General features: G+C 44.4%; 1 protein-coding gene across 1 annotated transcript; it reads left to right on the plus strand.

Annotated features, from left to right (window-relative positions):
• The first annotated feature begins 7,071 nt into the window (after positions 1-7,071).
• On the plus strand, positions 7,072-23,138 carry LOC146186583 (mitochondrial import receptor subunit TOM70-like). Its single transcript, XM_084607313.1, has 11 exons — positions 7,072-7,496; positions 7,751-7,924; positions 7,992-8,118; positions 9,663-9,772; positions 10,027-10,166; positions 12,907-13,114; positions 15,303-15,470; positions 15,889-16,080; positions 17,265-17,362; positions 20,573-20,695; positions 21,564-23,138. The coding sequence occupies exons 1-11, from the start codon at positions 7,254-7,256 to the stop codon at positions 21,721-21,723; spliced, it is 1,743 nt and encodes a 580-aa protein (XP_084463439.1). The 5' UTR covers positions 7,072-7,253; the 3' UTR covers positions 21,724-23,138.
• The last annotated feature ends 426 nt before the right edge of the window (positions 23,139-23,564 follow it).

The raw sequence follows: 23,564 nt of genomic DNA on the forward strand, positions 1-23,564 counted from the left end.
TGCAGTGTCTGCTGTTGCCAAAGCCGTGTCCCGAGTATCAAGGCCTGCAGGAGACTCAAAGTAAGGCACATGCATCTCCAACCCGACTGCTACAGCACGATGCCCCTTCACTTTCTCAACCAACAGCGGTGCATCTTGTTGACCTCCCCGGGCAACTACTGACAACTTCGACGCATTCCATTTCTTCCCATCTGCCAGCAAAAATGAATTCCTGCCTATACGCTTCTTCACCTCCAGGGGCAAGGAAAACTTCTGCTCGCTTTTTACGCCAAAACCTCGTCGTACCTTCACAAAATCCCCCACGTTGATGGTGGAATCTCTGGCACCCCGTTTCTCATCCGTGTAGCTTTTCACTTGCTGTTGCCGGTTCTTGACCCGCTGTCGTAAGTCTGCCATGTGCGCCACTGACTCATCGAAGAATCCTTCTCCTGGAAGGCCAACCACATCTAAGCGAGTACGAGGTCTCCTTCCGTGTAGCAAGAATGCTGGAGACACCCCTGTTGTGGCGTGTGGTGTAGCCCTGTAGACACTCAGGTACTCCAAGATGGCTTCCTTCAATGGCCTGCGCTCCAGTGACGCAGTCTGCAGGTACTCCTTCAGAACGCGATTAAACCTTTCGACCTGGCCATTGCACTGAGGGTAATACAATGATGTCACACAATGGTCAATACCCCTGGCCCTCAAAAATTCCTGAAAGTATGTGGACATGAATTGACGGCCACTGTCTGTGACCACACTTCCTGGGTACCCTTCCCGTGCAAAAAGCTCAAGCAAGACCTTGACTACTGACTGTGCGGTCATAGATGAAACAAAAACCACTTCAGGCCACTTGCTGCGATAATCCACGATTGTTACCGCAAACCTGCAGTCAGGCGGTGCACGTTCCATTGGCCCCACAATATCTATTCCTAACTTATACCATGGCTTCTCAGGCCATTCTACTGGCTGCAATGGTGCTGTCATAGTTTTTGCAGACTTATCTGCGGCTTTACAAACTGCACAGTTCCTGATGGCATTTTCCACATCGTCATCCATCCTGGGCCACCAGTACAACTCTCGTATCCGTTGCTTTGTTCTGACAATGCCCGGATGAGATTCATGAGCAAGTGCAACAAACTTGGATGTTAGATCTGCTGGAGGCACTATACGCTCTGCACGAAACAACAACCCCTCCACAACAGACAGTTCATCTCGAATGCGTGCGAACAACAACAGTTTTCCTACGAGCTCCTTTTTTTCTGGCCACCCAGATACGACATGCTGCATCACTTGTTGCAGCAGCGGGTCATTCTGTGTTGCTTCCTGTAGCTGATTCTTCATAACGACACTTGATATTGCAGCAACTACCTCCTCCAAAGGCTCACCTTCCATTGATGGCACGGGCAACCGGGATAGGGCATCAGCCACCACGTTGGTTTCTCCCTTTGTGTACTGTACGGAGAAGTTATACTGCATGAGTCTTGCACACCACCTTTCAATTCGAAGGGGACGCCGACCTGTGTCATTGCTGGATAGCAAGGTCACTAGCGCCTGATGTTCAGTCCTTAAAATAAATTTTCGGCCCCACAAATACACATGCCAATGCTCGCAAGCCCATAGGCACGCTAATGCTTCCCGTTCTCCGGTAGAATACTTGCGCTCTTGTGGTGACAAGGTCCTGGACGTGAATGCCACCGTGCGTGACTCCCCATCAACAACTTGTTGCAACACAGCCCCTAACCCGTAGGCTGAAGCATCAGCAGTCACCTGTACCGGTAGCGCGCTGTCGAACATGGCCACAGCGCCGCACGATGCCAGCAGAGACTTGGCCTTGCAGAAACTGTCTTCCGCGCTCTGGTCCCAGCAGAACTCCTGGCCCTTGCGAAGAAGCCGCCGCAATGGCTCCACTTCCTCTGCATAATGTGGAATGAAGCGAGAATAATAGCCAAGAAGTCCCAAAAAAGAACGCAGACCAACCACATCAGTCGGTGGCTGCGCGTGAAGAATCGCCTCGACTTTCGACTTGAGGGGCCTGAGCCCTTCAGCACTGACATGGTGGCCCAAAAATGACAGTTCTTGCACTTCAAACACACATTTCTTGTTTAGTTGCAAGCCGGCTTTAGCAATACGTCGCAATACCTCACGCAAGTGGTTGATGTGTTCCCCTTTTGTCCTGCCGAAGACAATGATGTCATCAATATAGAACAGAACGCCATTACAACCCATCAATATCTCCTGCATCATCCGCTGAAATGCAGCAGGGGCCGAAGCGAGGCCAAAACATACTCTGCGGAAACGGAACAGCCCTTCATGCGTCACGAACGTTATTTCTCGACTGCCTTCAGCCAGCTCCACTTGGTAGTATGCGGATGCCAAGTCTAATTTTGAAAACCATGCTGCCCCATTCAGCTCGTTCAAAAGTTCCTCAGTACGAGGCAGTGGAAATCCATCAGCCACCACTGCTTTGTTTGCTTCCCGCAAATCTACGCAGAGGCGGATCCTTCCATCCTTTTTCTTCACTACAACTATCGGCGACACCCACTGTGACGCGTTTACACGCTCTATGATGCCTTCCTGTTCCAGTTGTTCTCTGAGTGCCAAGGGCAGGCGCCCAACCTTCGCTGCCACGGGCTTCACATCGGCGCGCAGCTTCACTTCATGCACAAAGTCTTTTGCCAAACCCAATTTATCAGAGAAAAGGGAAGAAAACTCACATAATTCTGGGGGCAGCGACTCGGTGCTCACAGCCGTCTGCAAACATGCCAAAGATGCTCCATCAATGCGCAACCGCAGCTGCTTGACTGCATCTAAACCCAACAATGCCATGCCCTGCGGAACCACGTGAAAACGAACATTGGCAGATACACTCCCGTACACAGTCTTGGCCACAAAACACCCCATGACCGGAATTGTTTGGCCAGAGAAGTCCCGCAGCGTCGCCACGTAGGGACCCAAGTCAAACCGGCAGGCGAACTTTTCTTGGTATAGATGGTGAGGTAAAATGGACACAGCTGAGCCCGTGTCTACCAGCAGCTGGACTAATTCGTCCTCGATGCACACATCAACGGCCAAAATCCCCCGTTTCACCTGCGTCACTGTCAGCACGCCCAACACCTCCGTGCAGTCTTCATCTCGAATAGCGCGCACTTCTGCTTCTCCGCAACTTTCACACACTACTTGGAAATGCCCAATCTTGTGGCACCTTGCACAACGCTTCCCTCGCGCCTTACATTCCCGCGAGTTGGCTAAGTGTCCTGCTGAGCCGCATCGGTAGCACTTGCGCACCGAGGCAGACGAAGAACCGCCCCTCAGCGGCTGACCTCTTGCCTCCGTCACTCGCTGGACCGGGTAAGCGTCGTAACTGTCTTCATACAGTCGAGCACCGTTTACCGCCTCTTCATACGCCCGCAGGATGTCAACGGCCTGATCCAACGTAAGCGTCGACCCTTTCAGTAACAGCTTCTGTCGCAGTTCTACACTTTGAATGCCATCCACAACCTTATCACGCAAAGCTGTCTCAAGAAAATCACCAAAATCGCAATTCTTCGCCAGTTGCCGGAGAGCAGTGACGTAGTCCCGTATCGGTTCGTCCGGAAGTTGTCGCCGCAGCGTGAATCGGCGACGCTCAACAAGAACATTCACAGCGCTTGTGAAATGGCGTTCCAGCAAGGCGAGCGCTTCTTGGTAAACGTCCGCAGAAGCTTTGCTCGTGACCGGTCCCGGAGTAAGCGTGCGGAAAACCCCACGGCCTTCAACGCCTAGGCATTGCAATAGAATGGCCCTCTTCCGTACCTGCGATTTCTCGTCGAGTCCGGTTGCTTGTAGAAAATTTTCGAAGTCCTCCTTCCATTGGTGCCATGGTACAGGCGGTTGTCCAGGTACTTCCAGGAAAAGGCCCACTGGCGGTAGCGCAATCGAATCCATCGCCTGACACGCCTCCCGCGCGTGACTAGCCGCAATCCTGTAGTCGAGATGGCCAAATGTCAAGCCGCAGATCCTGTCGACTGCGCCAGTATGTGGTGACGCCGCGCGTCGGTGCCCAGGAAAGACAAGATTTCGGGGCGGCGCGTGCCACCAAATGACCCCGTTTATTCTCATGACAATGTTTATATACAGATGACAGTAGGTTGTGCTCGTGATGAAATAGCGCCCTCTATACACAACAGTAAGTTACCAGTCTTCTTCTTTTCCTTTCTCTTCTTCTTCTTCGTTTCCTTCTTTTTCATCTTCATCTTTTTCTTCTTCTTCTTCTGCTCCTCCTCCTCGGCTGTTCAAGGTCAAGCGTGGCATCCGCCGGGACCACGCGATGGCTCGAAACCTGGCGCAATATTACTACGGTATCGTAATAAAACAACACAATGGCGCAGACTGAAAACACTCACTCTTCCTTCACCCCTTACTGCCCTTACCTTTTCCCACTGCTATCCCTCCTTACCCACTCCTTCCTGTACCATTTGACCGGAGCCACGGTGCAAGAATACTTACACCGTGCCCAGAACCCTTTGCATCTTCCCTCCACATCCTCTCCCTCTGCCCGGCGGGAACTCCCCCGCGTTGCCTAAAGCACTTGAAGTCCTGGAAGGATTGGGAGACCCTGCTGCGTTCAAAGGATCCGGCCATGCAGACCCTCGCCACCGGCTGCGCTGCCAGTGTTATGACCCTGGGGGACATAAAACTTGAATTTCAGTGAGGTCGTGCAGGGACCCAGGGGCCTGCGAGCCCTGAATTTCTACGTTATTAAAGTTTTTCTGTCTGTCTGTGTGCGACCGGCTGTGGCATAAAAATGATCTAACACCGGTGAGTGGACTTATGCATCCAACTCTTCATTTGGCCACAAGCGTAGCCATGCAGCCGTTGCTTTCGCAATTCAACTAGGGTTAAGAGCTAAACCACAGCCAACTTTTGTTTTTTAATTTGTATATGCTTTTATCAGGAACATCCTCAGTAGACTCGGGATTTGTTGTAGGCAACAGGGCGGGTCTCGCCAGTAGCTTGCAACGAACTTCAACCACAATTTATAACACCGATGTGGCAGTGGAAGACTCTCTTTATCACCATGCGGAAATGCTGCATAGAAACACCTGTACACACTGCGTCTACAATGGGAGCAGATCTTTACGTCCTCATATTCATTGTCGCTTCTTTTCATGCATTCCGAAATTGCGCTATGTTCTCGCGGACGCTCATCCGTTGTTTTCTTTGCATCGAAGTCAAGGTCAATGTACAACTGGTCGCGCAACTCGGAAGAAAACGCGTGCAGCTGCCTACTGCCAGCGGCATCAACTCGATGATGAGGGCTCCTGCGAACTGTGGGGCAAATTACTAACGCACAGAAAATAAGATCTGCCAGAACTCCAAAGAACTAGAAAGTAAACATAATATTCGCGCTCAGGAATGAATGCAGTTTTTGTTTCTTGCGTAAGAAAAAACGTGTCACGTTTTTAATAATATTTTAACTTGTTTCTAACGGCCTCTCTCGGCCACTTATTATCCGCTGCGTAGTTGTAGTTGCCCAAAGCTCAGATATGGTTCAGACTGTTCAGACCAAAGCCTTTTTCATCCGCGGAATGGGTGCGTCGTCGGCCCCGGTTCAACGTTCATCGTTGCGTGCTGCGTACAGAGTGGGTTATCTGTAACAAACAGTCAGTATTTCATTCTGCTGGTTTTGGTAGAGCTTTACTGCAAGGCGAAGACTGTCTGTGCTCGATGAGAAACTGATTGCCGCTGCATGTGCGCATTTCCGGACGATGGGACAATGCTGCGTCACAGCTCGGCGGCTCGGCTCGGCCTCCCAGGCACGTCGCAAAAGTGGTGGCTTGTTTTACGGATACACGTCTGCATGAGCGGCGTATCGCTGCATGTTTTAATTGAGCGGTGAAGGTGAGATTTTATTGCCCCCAAGAAGCGTGTCACATTGCTCAAAGCCTTCCGTTCCGCTCCCCTTGCTGCGTGTTTTGCTTACTGCGTCGTATTACCGCACCAACGTTCGCTGAACGTGCTTTAGCTGTTATTACAGTGATGTTCCTATTGTCAATGGGATCTTTCTCATGAACATGTTAAATGCTTAAGTTGTAAATTTGTAACCTCACATTGACTCCTTTCAGTGGCAAATGAAGCGCGAGTAAAATATGGGAATCATGAACAGGACAAGATTTATTGGAGCGAAGCTATATCGTAGATATTTTCACTTCTCAGACGCATTAACTTCTAAATACTAGCAATCCCAATTTGAATTGCTTACCTAAGCTCTTACAGGTTGGCGTTCTAGCGCTAGCGTTAGTTATTCCGTTCGTTTGTTTTTGTTGTTCTTTGAAGCTGATATGTATACTTTGTTAGCAAGATCTTTTACCCTTTTATAATCTCACCGCGTCTCGTTTGGAGACCTACGCTCAGGTCATTTTGTTATCACGAGGATTTCATGAAGACCGTGACGAATGAGCGGTGGTCGCTCTCCTACACTTAGATTTCATTGTCGTGAAACGTCTATGTAAGTAATCGTGAATTAATAAAGCCTAGCTTTCTGTGCAGCGCAGCTTCACTCATTTATGCCCTTAGTGAAATGCCTCAAGCCATGTGGTTCTATCCATGTGCTCTCCGAATTCACTTGAAGGCCCTTGTTCACAAACGTGCCCGAAGAAATAAGCCCCAGAATGCGTTTACATGACGCGCGACGAAAGACTAGGCTAACGACGACGGAGGCAGAACGATGCTATGATAAGGTGGTTAAAGATGCCGTAACATTTCAGTTAACGTAAAACTTGACAGTAGAAATCCATGTCAAGTAAAGTTGGCTGAACAGTTACGGTGTCCATTTTTCTGCCTTATCCGAGCATCGTTCTGCCTCCGTCGTTGTTGGCCTTGTTTTTCGTTCATAAGTAAAAAGACAATCAAATTCCCCGCCAAAAGTACGTCACTGACGTCACAAGCAACGTCACGTGTTTGATGTGCCTCACAGTTCGCAGGGGGCGCTGGGAAACTAAAGCCTCGCTCAGAGTCGACACGCAGGCTTCTATGGGAGTTACGCTACCATTTGTTCTTCTACCATGTCGAAGTTCCCGCCACGCACAGCACTGCCATGCGTGTTGTTCGAGCGTGATCGTCGTATTTATTTTTTTTTTTCGCTTTTTAATGTTTTTCATTGCAAACTGAATGATAGAGTTAAATGTTTGCGAGCGGTTGAAACGTTCCGGTTTCATTAGGTTGCCTCAGGGCTGTCATTGTCCGAAAGGTTTGTCATCGCTTGGCAACCTCCTGAAGGCTCATTCCAAACCAAGATGGCTCCCAGTGGGATGGCCAGAAGTGCCGGTAGCGAGGCCGCTTCTGAAGCGGGCCTTTCTAAGTGGCAGTATGCGTTGATTTTCGCAACGCCAGTTGCTGCCGGCCTCGCCTACTGGTATTACAGAAAGGGTCGCGGCAGAGCGAAGAAACCGCCTAGTCCCAGCGCCGGCGCAGAAAAAGAGTCCAAGCCAGCGGACAAGTCTCAGTCTAATCACTCGCGTAGTGCAGCCGATGTCAGGGTGAGTAACCGATGCCAAACAACTCTAGCAGCTCCGGGCAATGTGCCCACAATCTACAGGTGCCCGTGTTGCAATGCAAGACCGCGTCTTGCAGTCATAGGCAGTTAGCTGGCGGGACACCTGGTTGTAATACGAGCACTTATGTTTCCGTTTTCCACACGCGTTGCAGTGCGTGTGCAGCATGGCCGGTAGACGTGATTTGCAACTCTTATCACGTGCTGTGGCAACTGATCGGCGTCTCTGTATTTGCACAGGACCCATTTGAAAAAGCGAAGGCTTTCAAGAATCAAGGAAACAAGTACTTCAAGGACGGCAAATTCGATAAAGCCATCGAGTGTTATACTGAGGCTATTGCTGTTTGTCCGCAGCAGAACACGACTGAACTGGCTACGTTCTACCAAAATCGTGCTGCCGCCTATGAAAACTTGGTAAGCTCTAGCTCACATTGCGATTTTGTGTCTTCTGATGTCTGAGTGCTGCTCATCTATTGTGCAGAAAAACTACACGGAAGTTATCACTGACTGTTCCAAAGCTATAGAACTGAACAAGGTATATGTCAAGGCACTTCATCGAAGAGCAAAGGCTTACGAGCTTCTTGATGAACTGAAGAAATGTCTGGAAGGTGAGCATCATACCGCTTGAAATTGAAAAGCATGTGTAAAGAAATGAATTTAGGTAATGAAATGAAAAACACCAATACTAGGTTTTAAGAGATATCAGAATGCATTTGTCTAAGCTTGCCTGACTATGCTGCACTTCAAGCGTCTTTTGTGGCTGTCAAATCATAAAGACAAGCATAACGGAAACCTCAGTTATCAGGCTTGGTTTTTCCACTCAGATACCCTTTACTTATCATAATGACTGCATTTTAGCAAAAAACTATTGAAAATATGGTCCTGATATTGCAGGTGTATTAAACTCTTTTCCAAAGTTTATTTTATTTCTTGCTTTTAATAGAAATCTAAATCCTTACATATTGCACACTAAATGCTTGAAAAAGTTTGCTTGACAGACCATGACCACATTTAAAAAAATGTGCCAGAATATACATCCTATACTTTTTAGACATTTCATTGCCTGCCCCTGCAACCTCTCATCCTCATAGCTTGCAAACACATTTCATTCTTTAATCTTTCTTTGGCAGTATATCACCCAGTAAAAAACTATATTCATTTATGTTGAGCATAGGCGAAGCTGTTGAATTCGTTTAGTCACTTCTGTCAAGCTTGGTATTTTGAATGTTACATAAAAGAAAAAAAAAACTGCTTGCAATGGGAGTGACAGGGAGACATCTACTTATTGAATTCACAGCCTCTATTGTGTAGTGTCTGATAGTGAACCTCACAGAATGTTACAGGAGTGCTGTAGCGTGCACACTGCAAGGCAAAAAATACAGGAGCCTTCCTAGAAGTGGCATCAAAGATGTATAGTATTACAAAGCCTTAAATGCAAATAACCTACCTGTTTCTGTAGTCAGTTTAAAAGCTGCTAGTACACATTACTGGTACGAAGTGCAATATTTGCTTCTGATTTTAGTTTTAACCATACACTGAGCTATTCTATCCTCTTCTGTTGCTATTTTAGCAAATTATAAATGGTTTTATGAAAATAGTTCACAATTCAGTTCATCAAATACACCAAGCAGGCTAAAAAAATGCAGGGCTTTTTATACCCATTCTAAATGATAAAGTGTACCAGTTGTGCTTTTTGTGCCTTATTGCAAAAGAAAGAAAAAAAAAACTGCAATGCATTCATATATTGAAAAATAACTATAATCAGAAGCATGGTTATTACAGAATGCTAGAAAATAACTCTTCTTCTGTTGCCTTTAGACAGTGGGCAAAGATAGCAATCAGTGATCTATACAAGTTAGACATTATGTTCATATGAACGCTTATTCCTTATAGACGATATCATAAAAATGCAAAGAAGCTTTTGATGGCTTAGGAGAGATCTGAATAAATACATAATAGGCTTTTTATGCAGATGTCTTGTTGGGCGAGTTGGTTGAACATTATGTTAAAACCACGGACAGACAGATAGGTAGAAATGTGTGTTTGTCTCTTTCTATCTGTCCGTGTTCTAGCGCTGTTTTAACATAAAGTTTGTTTAGTCTGATTATTGTATGGTGTATTGTTTTGAAATGAATAACTTTGTTTTCAACAGACATCACAGCAGTGTGTATACTAGAGGGATTCCAGAACCAGAACTCACTACTTGTAACTGACAGGGTGCTAAAGAAGATTGGGAAAGCAAGTGCCAAGGAATACATCAAGGTAATGATTTCATGAACATGCGAAGTGGTTGTATTATATGCTTCTCATAAATGCTGCGCTGCTTAGTTGTACACAGACAAAGGAGCGCAGCATTTATGAGAAGATGTTCCAACTAGCCCAGTCACAAGCACTTCTTAACTGTATTATATGCATGTACATTATTTGCTGCTGCATTATATGCACTTACAGTATTACTGCTTTCATGTTGAGGCCCAACCCCATCCACAACAGTGGTCTTTTACTTTTCTTTTCAGAAGCGAAAGCCAGCTTTACCATCAAAGCACTTTATTCGCAACTACTTTGTGTCTTTCTGCGAAGACCCCATCATTCAGGCTGTACAGGCATGTCGTGAAGACCGGCCATTTCCCAAGGGAGGCGACAAAGACAAACCAAGGTGAAATTAATTCAAATTTCACATTTTTGGTGCAAACAAAATCTTTTTTTTTTTTTTTTCACATTCTTCATTTTGTGTTGAAATTGGGATATGCTTTCTTAATCAGTAATAATTACTACATCCTGGGCAGGATGGTTAGAAAACATATAACAAGCTCCAACGTAAGCAGTTATTTAAACTAATAAGGCAGTGAGAAAATCAGATCAAATGAAACCGTAATCAGTAAACATCATATCATTTAACAAATAATTAATTTGAAATAATGGGTTAGTGCCATTACTCACACTGTGCTGATTAGATAACTGGTACTGTGTTGAATCTTGAACAGAACAAAAATACATTTGCTCATTTTGGCACTCAAGTTAATGCAACATAAGCATTTTATAGTCTCTGTCGTGCATTTTGGGTGATGGTTGTACCATAAGTATTACAATAATTCTTTTTTTACTGACATATATCATTCAAGTTCTACATGCTTGTACAACAACTCTTCCCAATACAGAGGTACCACTGAGTGTAGTTTCCATCACAAGCAATGTGTTTGGGTCAGCGAGATTTCGTCTACTCTCTGACGATTTATGTTAATGGGCATGGTTGAGCTTCTCCCAATGTGTGGTTTGTTTTCAGAGCTGGTTTTTCTTGTTTGAGTAAAACCAATTGTTAAGCTAGTTGGTGCACTTAGACTAAAGGGAGGACGAGCACAGATAGCACCGGCCCTGTCCAACTCCTTCTGTGTTTTAGTCTTTTTTTAGTGCCCTTTATTACTTGTTTATTACTTGTTTAAACCTCTTTATCCATCTCAACACATTGTTCTTGTCAATGATGTCACCTCCGTAAACATTAATTTGCTTTTCTGTGGATGTCAGACAGCCTGTATCCTTCCTCCATCAAATACTCCATGAAGGTCCCTTGATTCTTTTTTGGTGTTCATTAGCCAGGTATAACAAGAAAGGTCAGTTAGTTACCGTTAAGTAAAGAACTATAGAGGAGCTGCTCTGCAAACACATAGAATCAGAACAATGACTGTCTGGTGATAAAGGAGTTATGACAACTTTTGCATTACTTCTGGTGTAACCGTTGTATACATATGAATAGAAAATGTTGGACCTCACTGTCAATTACAGTAGGATAGAGTAAGACCTGAATGTCAAAGATTTGTTAGAGTAAAGCAGATTATAACAAAAATGTATGGTCGTATATGGTTCACTGACTTCTGCTGCAAATTTGCTTTTTAATTTTCTTCAATATAGCATCATTACTTTTCTGTTCATTTTTGTGATGTGTCTTATTATAAGCACAACTGTGGGAACAGAGCTTCAAGGTGATTTTCCTTGTGCATGAGAGCAAAAAGGGTATTGTAGGCAGCAGTCATTAATTATGAGCTGGGAACTTTCAACAAGTTGGGAAATAGTGTAATGGAACTTAGTGGAAGGGAGTAAAAAAAAAAAAAGAAATAGGAGCGTGCAAATATAAATTTTGAATACGAATCGAATAGGTTTGTTATTTGATTTGTATTTGAAAATTGTTAGTCGGAATTTTCAAATAATTCAAAACTTACCGAGAAATTTCACGAGATCAGCGCAGTTGCACCACACTGCATGCTTCACCACAATGCTTGACCACATGGACTATGCAGTGAAGTATTCTCAAAAAGCGACGGCGTCGTTTTGTGAAGAGAGACCCTCTCTTTTGTGAATAGGGCCTGGGCCTTCTCGACAGTTTGTGCAAAACAAAACACTTGACCAAACCAAGAAAAATTGACAACTATTGTGTGCAGGTGTTCATCAGATAAAATTACTATGATGCAAATGGTTTCCGGCAGTTTCTTCAGGTCCAGTCGATAATTCGATTATTCTTACCCCATGGCACGTGTATGGGCTGTGGCTACTTCTCCATAGATGACTGGTTGAAAAACACTAGGAAAATAAATTTTTTCTTCATTCTAAAACTTGTAAAAATGTGCTGCTTCTGCAATCATGCAGGAGAAATCTGGCTGGAAGGTTTCAGACTGAGAGACGGCACATGGGGAGAAGGACTAGAAAGCGCAGTGTTTCCAGATGAAGGTGGTGCACGGGTGGGAAAATTGAACTGAACTCGTAAGAGCACATCAGGATTTCATTTACGTCGGACATTTTTTACGGCACTTTGAAGGCCGAATTAAGGAGACTTCACTGCATTCAGCCGCGATATGACAGCTCCATTCGATTTTATGCATGTCCTTCCTTTACACAAAACAGGTATATGGAATTGTGCATAAAGTTTATACTGGATGTTTCACTTCTCTGCAGTTCTAGTTTAAATTTATTTCAATTATGAAATAAACAAGACAAACAGTGTTTGCTGTATTTTTAGTTTTCATCATCTTTTTTTTTCACAGATGAGTTATTTGATTCGATATTCGAAGGATTTTTTTCTATATTTGTATTCGATTTATATTAGAGATTTTAATATTCGCACACACCTAGAAAAAATTCCTGCTCCTCTATTCACTTGTCGTTTTGTGACCTGTAATGAGTCTTTATTGACTGCCCATCATCTTATCTAGATAATGTAAATATCGGCTAGGAAAGCCGTCATGTAGTACACTAGAAGCGATGACATGCTGTGCAAGTAACTGAAAGCGTGCCATCAGTGGGACATACGCCTGCTTTTTATTTGTTCTACTTGTTCCATTAATGAAATCTGGCTTTAGTTTAATCCATGCCTGAGCATACTGACTGGTGGACTGACTTGCTGGCAGGACCGGCTATGCGCTGGCCGTGGAGTGTTTAGCCCGCGAGCAGTACGAAGATGTGATTGCTCACTGCAACGCGGAGGTGGACAGCGAAGGAAAAGCAGTGCCTGAAGCTCTCCTGCTGCGAGGCACGCTGCACATGCTGCAGGGGCTGGCACAGGCTACGCTGGATGACCTCAACCGGCTACTCTCCATGGACAACGTGGATATCAAGGTGGGGATTCAGCTAGAGCTTGTCGAAACTTTACGAGCATTTATTTACAACAAACAGCTTAGTTGCTTCCTTTTAGCAAAACTGCTGTAATTGAGCTTGCCTATACCAGTCTCAAAGAGCCTTTTTGATACCTTTTCTGACTGCTTCCAATCCCTGTCATCATTCCTGGGGTTAGCGGTGCCGCCATGCTTGCGCCTAATGCACAAAACTGCACCAAACCAGAGGAGTTCAGCCAGCATGCGAAAAACTGTGATAATTGTGCCAGATTGCTCAAAACTCACTGCTCTGGAATTGAGTGGTGCTGTGTCCCAGCAATCATAACTTTGATGGTCGCCGCCTGTTCAAAATATTAGCCTCGGTTGAAGCGCACTTATGTATGGCTTTTTTGCGCCAACGCGGGCTTGCAGGGTGTAGTTTTTGTGTCCATACACATGCCGTCGTTGATTTCGCAAAGCTATGGCACCTGTTTTTAGTAGCTGCCTTTTTCTCTTTCATTTAAAAAACGAGCACTGCATGCATCGAGATGGAGGCAAATTGACATTCTCAGGCTTTCTTGTCTTTGAATCTGACTTGCCAAGCCAGCTGGTTAGGCCTTGCATGAGTCATCCGGTCGAAAGTTGCATTTAATTGTTACAGGTGGCGTAGTTCACATGCATAAATAGTGTGATTTCTGCTTTTATGGCACACTATCTGCCAGGATGCAATTTTTACTGCATAAGTGTGGCAGATGTTTTCATTGCAGTACTCATTGCAACTTTCATCAAGGTCATTTATTCATGGCGTTGACAGCGGACAGTTCTGTAAATTTGGTAGCAAGAAAGCCTTGCAGTCGTTGTCCTCAATCTCGTCATCGATACATCGTTAATGACAGATACTGCGTCTTCCCTTTCCTGTAAACCAATTAAATTATATGTAGCACTGCAACGAATGCCGACAAGAGGCTAACGTTGGGAGGCAAATTAAAGGATAGGAAGGGTGCACCGATGATCCGTAGTATATGGAGAGAGCCAGCATTAATGCTGTGGGTGGTGCAACGACATGTACACAACGTTCCGCACTATTCAGTAAAATTTTTGGGCCGTGCAGTCATATTTGTAGTCCGGTTGTGAAAATCTTGGACAGCGCGGCCGATGGCTAGAATTGCTGCTAGGCACGGTCAATTCATCCAAATAGGTCCATTCGTCCAAAGCATGGAGCTGCTGTGTTTACACTTCGTCATTTGTTTTAGTTGTCCAACAGTGACCCCAGCACTCCTCTCTTTATTTCAAAAATTGAAGATTTGGAGGGTTAGCGCAGGCTTTGTGTGCGCATTTATTTATATTTATCTAAATACTCCTAAGGGCCCTTGTGCGTGAGTACTATTGCATGGAGGGAGGCAGAAATACAGTTGACGAGCATGGAACCATTGGCGGAGCCACAGGAGTTCAAAGTTTTGATTGGAAAGATATATATTCAATGAATTTTAAAGCCTCCTGATTTGTGCCACAGTTTTTCTTGCTTAGTTCAAACTTTTTCTCTTGCTTCCTGAGTGGCGGCTGAGGTCATATGTGCCAGGTTTGTGGCTCTGTGTGTGCTGAAATTTCGGGTCTTCACACATGATGGAAGGGAAGCGAATGAGGGTAGGTGCAGTGTTGAGGCCCGACTGACACTTCAAACAATCTCAGGGAATCCGTTGTGTGACCTTGTTTTCTTGTATCAGTTTCTGATGTTGGTGCAGATTAAGAAATCTCGAGAAGCTATATTTTTGCAAGGAATTTCTGAGACAACCTGCAATTCCTTCTGAACAGGCAGATCTTTGCCCAAATGTTCATGTTCTGGTGTGAAATTATAGGGCCCTCCAAAATGTCTAAGCATAAACTGAGAAATTGCCTCCAAACATTGCATACTTTAATTATTTAGCAGCATGATGCAGAAGGTTATAGATCCATATGCTCTAGAGGCTGAGGTATCCTTCTGCAAAGACTTAAAGGATGTGTTTAGAGAAAATGAGGGAAAATGAATAATGATGGGTACAAATTGGAATTATAAATTGGAATATATTTGATTCAACAAGTGAAAAACCTCATAGATTGGTTGAATATAGGCTGCAGGATTCAAAAATGCTATTTTCAAAAAAATTTATATTTTTTCCCGTTTTCTGGCCCTAAAAATCCCTGTCCCACTTTCATTTTTATTTTCTAATTTTCAGGTCCGTGTGAATGCTCTCATCAAGCTGGGAACTCTGAAAGTTCACGCTGAACAATTGGAGGAAGCACTTCAGGACTTTGAGCAAGCCGCTCAGTTGGACCCTAGTAATGCTGATGTGTTTTTGCACAGAGGCCAGGTGTTGTTGCTGCTGGACAGGCTAGAAGACACACTGAAGGCAGGTCTTGCTTTTTTCTTTGTGTATTATTAGTCTGTTTGCCGGTCTGAACTAAAGTTTTAATTTCAGAGTTGAGAGTCAGACCATGCAATGTAGTGTGCCTAGTAATTAGTTGGTACTGATGAATTTTGTAACTCATCAAATTTGGGTAAATACCACTTATTCAAGCAGAAATGGGCTGCTGTGTGAATGGGATTCTCAAATAGCCTACGCTACTGCGTCATATCCTTAAAGGCGGAGCTTAATAATTGTTTTTTCATGCAAGCTGTGCCATTCAAATTTCTCTGGCATGGTTGAGTTAAAGTGTGCTAAAGGAGAGGCGTGCTGTGCTGAATTGTGGCAACCCATATTAGTCATCAGGCTGCTGCTACTGATGCTGCATGCGCTTGCTCTTTCTGACTGGTGTTGTGACCTGCAGGACATGGAGCGGAGTGTGCAGTTGCGGCCCGACTTCCCATCAGCTGCTGCCCAGCGTTGTTACGTGCAGTACAGGTGTGGAATGGCCACCAAGGACGTCCAGCAGCAGCAGGAGGCACTCTCCAGCTTCCAGGAAGTGCAGAAGCGGTTCCCCAACTGCCCTGAATGTTACTTCCTTCATGCACAGGTAGGGTGCATCTTTTCACCCTTTCCTCCTGTGCCGTGCCCACTTCGTCTGCGTACAGGCGCATGCTTGAGTGGGTATTGTTATACCCCTGTCAAGCCCGCAAAATAAAGTGCACTTACGGCGATTGTCACTTACGAAAAGTGCACTCTACCGCTGCTAAACAGCGTAACATAAGTGCACTTGCCAAAGTGTGCACTCAGGTCGGAGTGCGTTCGCAAAACAGACTTCGAGGGCTGAGCTGAGCACGTAGCCTCACTGGCAGAAATTTCGTCACAAATGTATTATGTAATAAGATATGTACACAAGTTGATTTTACGTGTTTTGTACATATTTTCATTTGATGAAATGTTTTATAATAGCGACGGGCAAAATATCAAATAACAAAAACGTGATGTAGCCGCTTACGCAACTTCCACATTATAAGTGCTGCGCCACTGCGGCTACGCCATTTTCAGTAGTAGGCGGTTGTTATTGTTCACGGTGTTCGTTGATAAGGGGTCTATAAATCATGGCCCGGTGTCAAATTTTAAGCATTTTTTAAATGTTTTACTACTTTAAAAAGCAGTTCCCTGAACTTCGCGCTTAGAGTTTCCAATTTCTCTTTTAAAACATGTTTTTCAGTTGCTAGTTTCGTACCAATGAGTGCTTATGCGAGTGCACTTCGCTTTCCCGTTTAGCACTGCGTAGCGTAAAGTCTCTTTCAAGCTGCGAAGTGCACTCCGCGGAAGTGCACTTTAACTTGCACACTTGACTGGGGTATTAGCCACACTTCCATAACTTCACAGAGGGCTGCGTTGCAGTGAGGCACGCAGCTTGTGCTGTTGGCCTTTGAAGCATCCCTTGGCTGCTTTCATACCCTGTTCTATTTTCTGCCATCCTTTGCATGACCTCTTTCATATTATTGGCGTATACGCATGTTAAAAGAACCCCAGGTGGCCTGGAATAATCCGGAGCCCTTCATTACAGTGCCCCTCATAGCCAAAATGTCACTTTGGGATGTTAAACTCCGCAGTAAAGAATTGGCCGAAACAGTACCTGGTAATGTGAAAGTTGAGCGCAGATCTTTAGGCATTTTAGTTTTGTGGTAAAGAGCGTCATACTTCTATATATGCACAGCTAGAGCCTGTTTACACACTGCTTCGTTTACATGTATGTTTACACATTTCTTTGTGTTGTCTGCGCAGCTCCTCTCAGAAATGAAAGAATTTGAAAAGGCTGAAGATTACTTCCTCAAGGCTGAAAAGGCAGATCCAACAGACCCAAACGTTTCTGTCCACCTTGGGTGAGTGTCTGTTATACAGAGCTTTTGACTTAAGTGTACGCAGGCTTGAGGCATGGCTATAACCTTTTGGAGGGGCAATATCAACTGAGGCATGTCTACGAATTGGAAAGTGCGTGCAATGGACTTTTGTTAATGCTTCATTGCTTTGTGGCTTAGTATGCATTGGTTTGTATTCTCAGAGAGCTGTAAAAGAATCCAAAGGCCCTAGTGCAACTAAGTTTGGAAAGGTCTACATTTAGACTGTAGCAGATAGCTTAGTATTTTTCTTGTGCACATACACTATCCTTGTGTACTCTCAGACAGGTAGTAGCATAGAGTGAAGTTGCACTCATAAAAATTAACAGGACAATAACGATTCAAATTCCTGGGTGTTTCTTTTCAGCTATTACATATTCTCAAAAGAATGGTAGCCTAAAAGAGGATTTGTTGAATAAATGTAATGCGATCAGTGTGTGCTCTAAAATTATGATGTAATGCTTATTAATGCTATGACCTTAACTTCTCAAGGAACTCCTGCTAGCTGTGTATCAGTAACTTTGGGTTCTCTCTTCTAGCTGTTCAGCTAAAAGCTTGTAATGACAGCTGCCATCTCTCATCCAAGCATCCCTGCTATCCACCAGAATTCTTCTTCCCTTATGCCTTATGTGAATCTTTATTAGTACTTGCTGGCAGACCTTTGGGGTTTGGTTTCAGTTTCTTGGAATATGGGCACATTCATACTCTTAACTTCCAATCTCTTGGTTACACTTTAATGAAAACACTTGAGCTTAGTGACTTTTGGTAATGCAATCCTCAAATTTTTTTGGCTCTGGAAGAATTGTAGCTTTCCTTACAGCCAAAATTTACCCATATGCTCCAGAATTACTAGTTTCTGCACTTGTCCACATTCTCTGCAACAACGACAAAGTCAGGTATTTATAAATAAAGATGTTTATACTTGGTTGTTTACAATGGCCATTTCCAAACTGAACTCGGGTCTTGACCTGCAACACTCCGCAAATGCCTGCTGTAAAAGTCGCTCTGGACCATATTTTGCCCAAAATTTAGTCCACTGTGGCTGATAGTCTGCTATAACCGTGTATGTTAAGTCTGAAGCATGCTGGATTTATATTATATGCAGATCAATCAAAACTCATGACATCATTCGTTATATCCAGATCTGTTATAATGGGCGTAGATTGTATCAAAAGACCGGAGGTTTAGGCACAGACAAGAAATAAAATATATGATGTGTGCTAATATACTAACATGCATTCTTTCTTCTATTTCTTGGGCCCCATCTGAAGCGTTAGTCCTTCAGTATAACAAAGAGCAGAGCTTTTGTGTAAAAGTAATTTCAAATATTTAATTAAATAGTAGTGTATCCACCTCACTCTGGTGGCTAGCTAGGACACTCTGATACTAAGCCAGGGTACCAGAGTTTGATCCCGGCTGCTGTGGGTGCACTTCGCTTCTATCAAAACTTGAGGTGCCTTTTTACTATACGATAGCACTGCACATTAAAGAAACCCTAGTGGTCGAAATTATCCTCAGCCCTCTACCATGGCATCCTTCATAGTCTGAGTCACTTTAGGAATTAAACTCTATAAACATAACCAATAAAGTATTCGATTTGATCTGTTTGGTATTCAAAATCTTAACGTATTCATCTCAAGCCAGTAAAGTTTTTGGCATGCTTGCTCTGTTCACCATACTTCTCTAGGACAGACCACGGCATGCGCACAGCTAAAGTAGTGTGTAGTGCACCATAGCCAAAGCCTTGACTCGATGGACACCTCCTAGGCGTTAGCGCCACATGCATATACATATGACAGAGCCAGGCTGCTAGTGCGCGCGGCAACAGACGTGAGCCATTGTGTGAGGTTCACCTAGATATGTACAGGGTCGTCCACTTCTAGCTAGAACACGGTCACTGCTTTTAAAGCAACATTGTATCTGACGCAGGCAGATATCGATGCAAAGCGATGCAAGCACACAGAGACACGGATGTGCTGCTTCACATGGCCAGCCACTTTAGATTACTGCGTGGCCGGGTCAGATGCAATGACACCTTGAAAGCAGTGACCGTGTTCTAGCTAGAAGTGGACGAGGCTGTACCTGCTGGTGTGTGTGCCCATTCAGGTTTCAGATTTTTTTATTGTCAGAAGTGTATTAGACAAATTAGTGTGATTTATTTGGTACAGAAGGAGGTCCCAAAGCGAAGCTGTCAGGGGGACCTCCTATAACAAAATTTGAAACAAATTTGCTAATATGGCAGAAATTGAACATTAAATTATGTTAAAATCTATGAACAATTCTACCCGCATTGCACATGCTCCAGCAGTGGCATGGAGCCATGCACCGATCAGAGGACATAAGTCTTTGTTGCCTTTTCTCCTTGGAAAAACATTTTCCAGTAAACGTGATGATGTGAACACAAGCGAGGGATAAAATGAGGCACGTGGAAATGGATGCCCCTTTCTGGTACCTGACATGGAGTCACTGCTCTAAACCAGCAGTCTCAGAACAACAAAATTGCAGCAAGGTCTGGTTGTTGGTGGTCTCCCAATTAATTTGCAGGCCACAGCTATGCTGGCTCTGCACTTAGGTACACTCTTTCGATTTCTGATGGCCGTTGTAGCAAAAGGTTGGCAAAGTTGCAATGACTGTGTCAAAGCTTCAATGCACTCTTTCCTTTTTTTTTTTTGCATGTTGGCCTTGTGGGCTAAAAAGTATGAGTTTGGAAAATGCCTAAGCATCATTCAACTTTCTTTACTGTGTGTGTGTGTGTGTGTGTGTGTGTGTGTGTGTGTGTGTGTGTGTGTGTGTGTGTGTGTGTGTGTGTGTGTGTGTGTGTGTGTGTGTGTGTGTGTGTGTGTGTGTGTGTGTGTGTGTGTGTGTGTGTGTGTGTGTGCGTGCGTGCGTGCGCGCATGTGCGTGCGTGTGTGTGTGCGTGCGTGCGCGCATGTGCGTGCGTGCGTGCGAAAACTGTTTTATTCCCTTTTAAAGTGCTGTTCTGTTAGAACCGAAATGACCACCATTTCTCACAGCCCATCACGTGTGTGTGCGTGCTACCTTTTCAGAAAATGAAACAAGACTTAGAGGTCTTTATTGGCATTGTGGAATGTTTTGTTTGAATTGCTAGTATGGTGTTCTTGGTAGTCATGCATGTATGTATGCGTATTTTTGCAGAGGTCAGTTTGTTGAATCTGTGGGTCAATCCATTTTCAGCATTCTGTACCTGCAGTGGAGGCAGGACTCTGATAAGGCAGTGGAGTTGATGAACAAAGCTATCACCATGGATGAGAAGTGCCAGTTTGCTTACGAGACACTTGGATCCATTCAGGTGCAGAGGTGAGTTAGACTTGTTGATAATGCAACTGTTACCCTTTCAAAGTAAATTAACCATTGGTATGCGGCTGTGTTCGGAAAAAGTTGTGGATGCACTATGTGTGCAATTGTATGCAGAATGACTTTCCTATGCACAAAATTATGTACTTAGTATTTCAAAAACCTAAACAAGGCATCCTTGCTCAAAATCTAGAGGGCACTTTGACGAGGACTGCTTGGCTATGTGGATTGCTTTTAAGCCTTAGGCACTTAGTAGTGGTGCATTTCGGAGGTTTAGAAGAGTGGCTGGTGAAAAATATAAGCAAGCATTGCATTAAACTTCCCAAGTTGATGCTATGCAAATTCCATAACGTGACATCGATTTGGTTACCTGTAGAGTAAAAACAATGCGATAATGAAGCCATCGATGGGTGTTCATCCAGATGCTTTAACTGGAGCATAAATGTGGTAGTAATGACACTAAATATAGCACAGACAGGTTTCTTTCCATTTTGCTAGGTAGATGTAGTGCACAAAACAAGGCATTACTGTTGAAGGTGTAGTAGAATCTCTGGCACGGTCCCAGCTGATACTAATTTTGGGATGATACAAATTCGCGGAACTGTGATGCGTGGTTGCAAATAAATCCTATCAGCTGTAAACAGCTTTGTGTTGATGCATTTTCCATGTTTCGAAGTGTGGAGTTTGTTCGTTCTTGGATATGAACATTTTCCACAACCCTGTGAGTTTGGTATCATCAATATTCTTCTGTGCACAGTACTGCGGTATGGTGACAAATGCGGTGCATTTTATCCGTGTAGCTACTCTTTGGAATAATGTAAACCGGCACTTTTATGGTCACTGTCATGTGACGGTTGGACTCTGTCTCCAGGGGATACCTGAAGGAGGGCCTGGAACTCTTTGAGAAGGCCATAGGACTTGCCCAGACGGAAACCGAGCTGGCCCACCTGCTTTCCCTTCGGGATGCTGCCGCTGCACAAGGTCAAGTGGCTGAGCGGCTAGGCTTTGCACTGCACCCTGGGTACAGCTAGGACTTGTCTGAAGCCACGGCGCCTGCCATGCTGAAGGAGAGGAGGGGTGTGGGGGAGGACAGATTGTTCATTGAGGATCCTCGGTTCCTCTCCTTAAAGAGCCAGATTGTCTGTTTGCACACTGTCTCCTTCCTGGGCTGATGCTGTCGAACACCATGTGGAACAATGCGAGATGCGTCGGCACTCACACAATCTACCATGGAATGGGTAGCATATAGCAGCCAGGGTTAGAGGGGTGAAGAGTAGTGCCATGTTTGGCTCTTTTTGTGGCAGAATGTGATTGTTTGGGTGTGGCAAGCCCAAGCGGTGCAGCTTCTGCGTTATGTGTTCCATTGTTTTGTTTTTGTTTTCTTTTACCTTTTGTCTGGTGCCTGTATGCAGTTAAACATAGCTAGGGACCAGCAATTGTTTTCACTGAGCTAGAGTTAGAAAATACCTTCTCAATGCCAGCTAGGATATTTGGAAAAAAGGAAGCTGAGGTTTGCAGCTGTCTGGAAGAGGTATGCAAGAACAACATTTGATGTTTGAGTGACGTGCTGCATTACCGACTACGTGTTTCGGGGCACTACATTGTTCCAGGGACTTCGAGGTGCGAGACGCGAGGTTAAACGTGAAGGCACAGTGGAGCAGTAAGAAAGTTTTAGGAGCTTGTCTGCATTGTGTGTGCCTTCATTTTGCTCTCCTGTATGCACGAGTCAGCACTGCTTATTCAGTACGGTGCCACGTCAGGCAACATGCAGTTGTTGCCTTCCCGAACAACAAAGAGCAGTGTTGCGATACCACTTTTTGCTTCTCTTTTTTTAAAGTGTCTTCAGCTCTACTTTTGGTCTCGGCTCTATTTTACACCTTCCATCTTGTTTTCGAGTTACTGTAGAATTTTTCTTACCTCAAGATATGTGTAATGTTTTCTAGTCTGTGCAACAAAATAAATGATTTTGTTTGTCGCTCCCCAATGCTTCCACTTTATTTGTGTATTTGAAGCAAAATTAGGAACTAGCCTTATCTGCAGTTATGTACATTTTATTGTGTATCCCTGTTGCTGAGTGTTATAACGAAATGCAAAAGTGTGCTGCGCATATGCAAAGAAATTGCTAGAAGCAAGGCTTTAATGGTATAGGATGGAAATACTGTAGTGCACTGATCAGTAAAACATAGCTGGTCGCCAGCGTATATTGCATCGCCGCTCCTCTGCACTTGTTGCTTACCAGTGCTGAGCTTACTTTGTACCAGCTTGTAGGGCTCAACATTGCCTTGCTGCTTTCTCCATTGCTGTAACTGTTAGTGATGCTATGTTGATGCAGGCAGTGTTGATCTAAAGCAGCATGCCATTGTATTTACTGGCATCACCTGGAATGCTTGCATGTCATAATGCCATTAAAGTGCTAGCCAACATGTTGCTCAGCATTGTAAAGTGAGCCACTTCTTTTTAATATTTTTACTGAAGGTGGCTGCCATCACACTTTCTCCCCATAAGAAAGGTCAGAATGGCCCAGCTAGCCTCTGCCTTTGTGTTTTTGTGCACAGCGCTATATGGTACGCTTTGGTAATTGATCACTTGTGCCAATTCATTTCGCACATTTCACACATACTGGACAACAGTGATTTCGCTGCTTTCTGAACATGATGAGAAGAGTATACACACGTGTGTAGTGCTCTCTTGATTGAGACTCTTCTGTCATTTTGGAATGTGTAAATGCGTAGCATGGCTATCATATAGTGGTGCAGCATTATTCTCGTGATGCTTAGGACTTCAGTATTCATTAACGTTTCACGACAAAGGCATTGCACTGGACTTGTATCTCTCTCAATCATCATAATCATAATCAGTCGGACTATACCCA

Source organism: Amblyomma maculatum, chromosome 6 (genome assembly GCF_055883805.1).
Source record: "Amblyomma maculatum isolate TAMU_Amacu chromosome 6, ASM5588380v1, whole genome shotgun sequence".
Lineage (NCBI taxonomy): Eukaryota > Metazoa > Arthropoda > Arachnida > Ixodida > Ixodidae > Amblyomma > Amblyomma maculatum.

Bases quoted from the DNA above. Each gene is read 5' to 3' on its own strand.
- LOC146186583 (XM_084607313.1), top strand. From the start codon at position 7,254: ATGGCTCCCAGTGGGATGGCCAGAAGTGCCGGTAGCGAGGCCGCTTCT. The intron at 13,115-15,302 runs GTGGGGATTCAG...TCTAATTTTCAG, and splicing joins TGGACAACGTGGATATCAAG to GTCCGTGTGAATGCTCTCAT. The intron at 20,696-21,563 runs GTGAGTTAGACT...CTCTGTCTCCAG, and splicing joins GGATCCATTCAGGTGCAGAG to GGGATACCTGAAGGAGGGCC.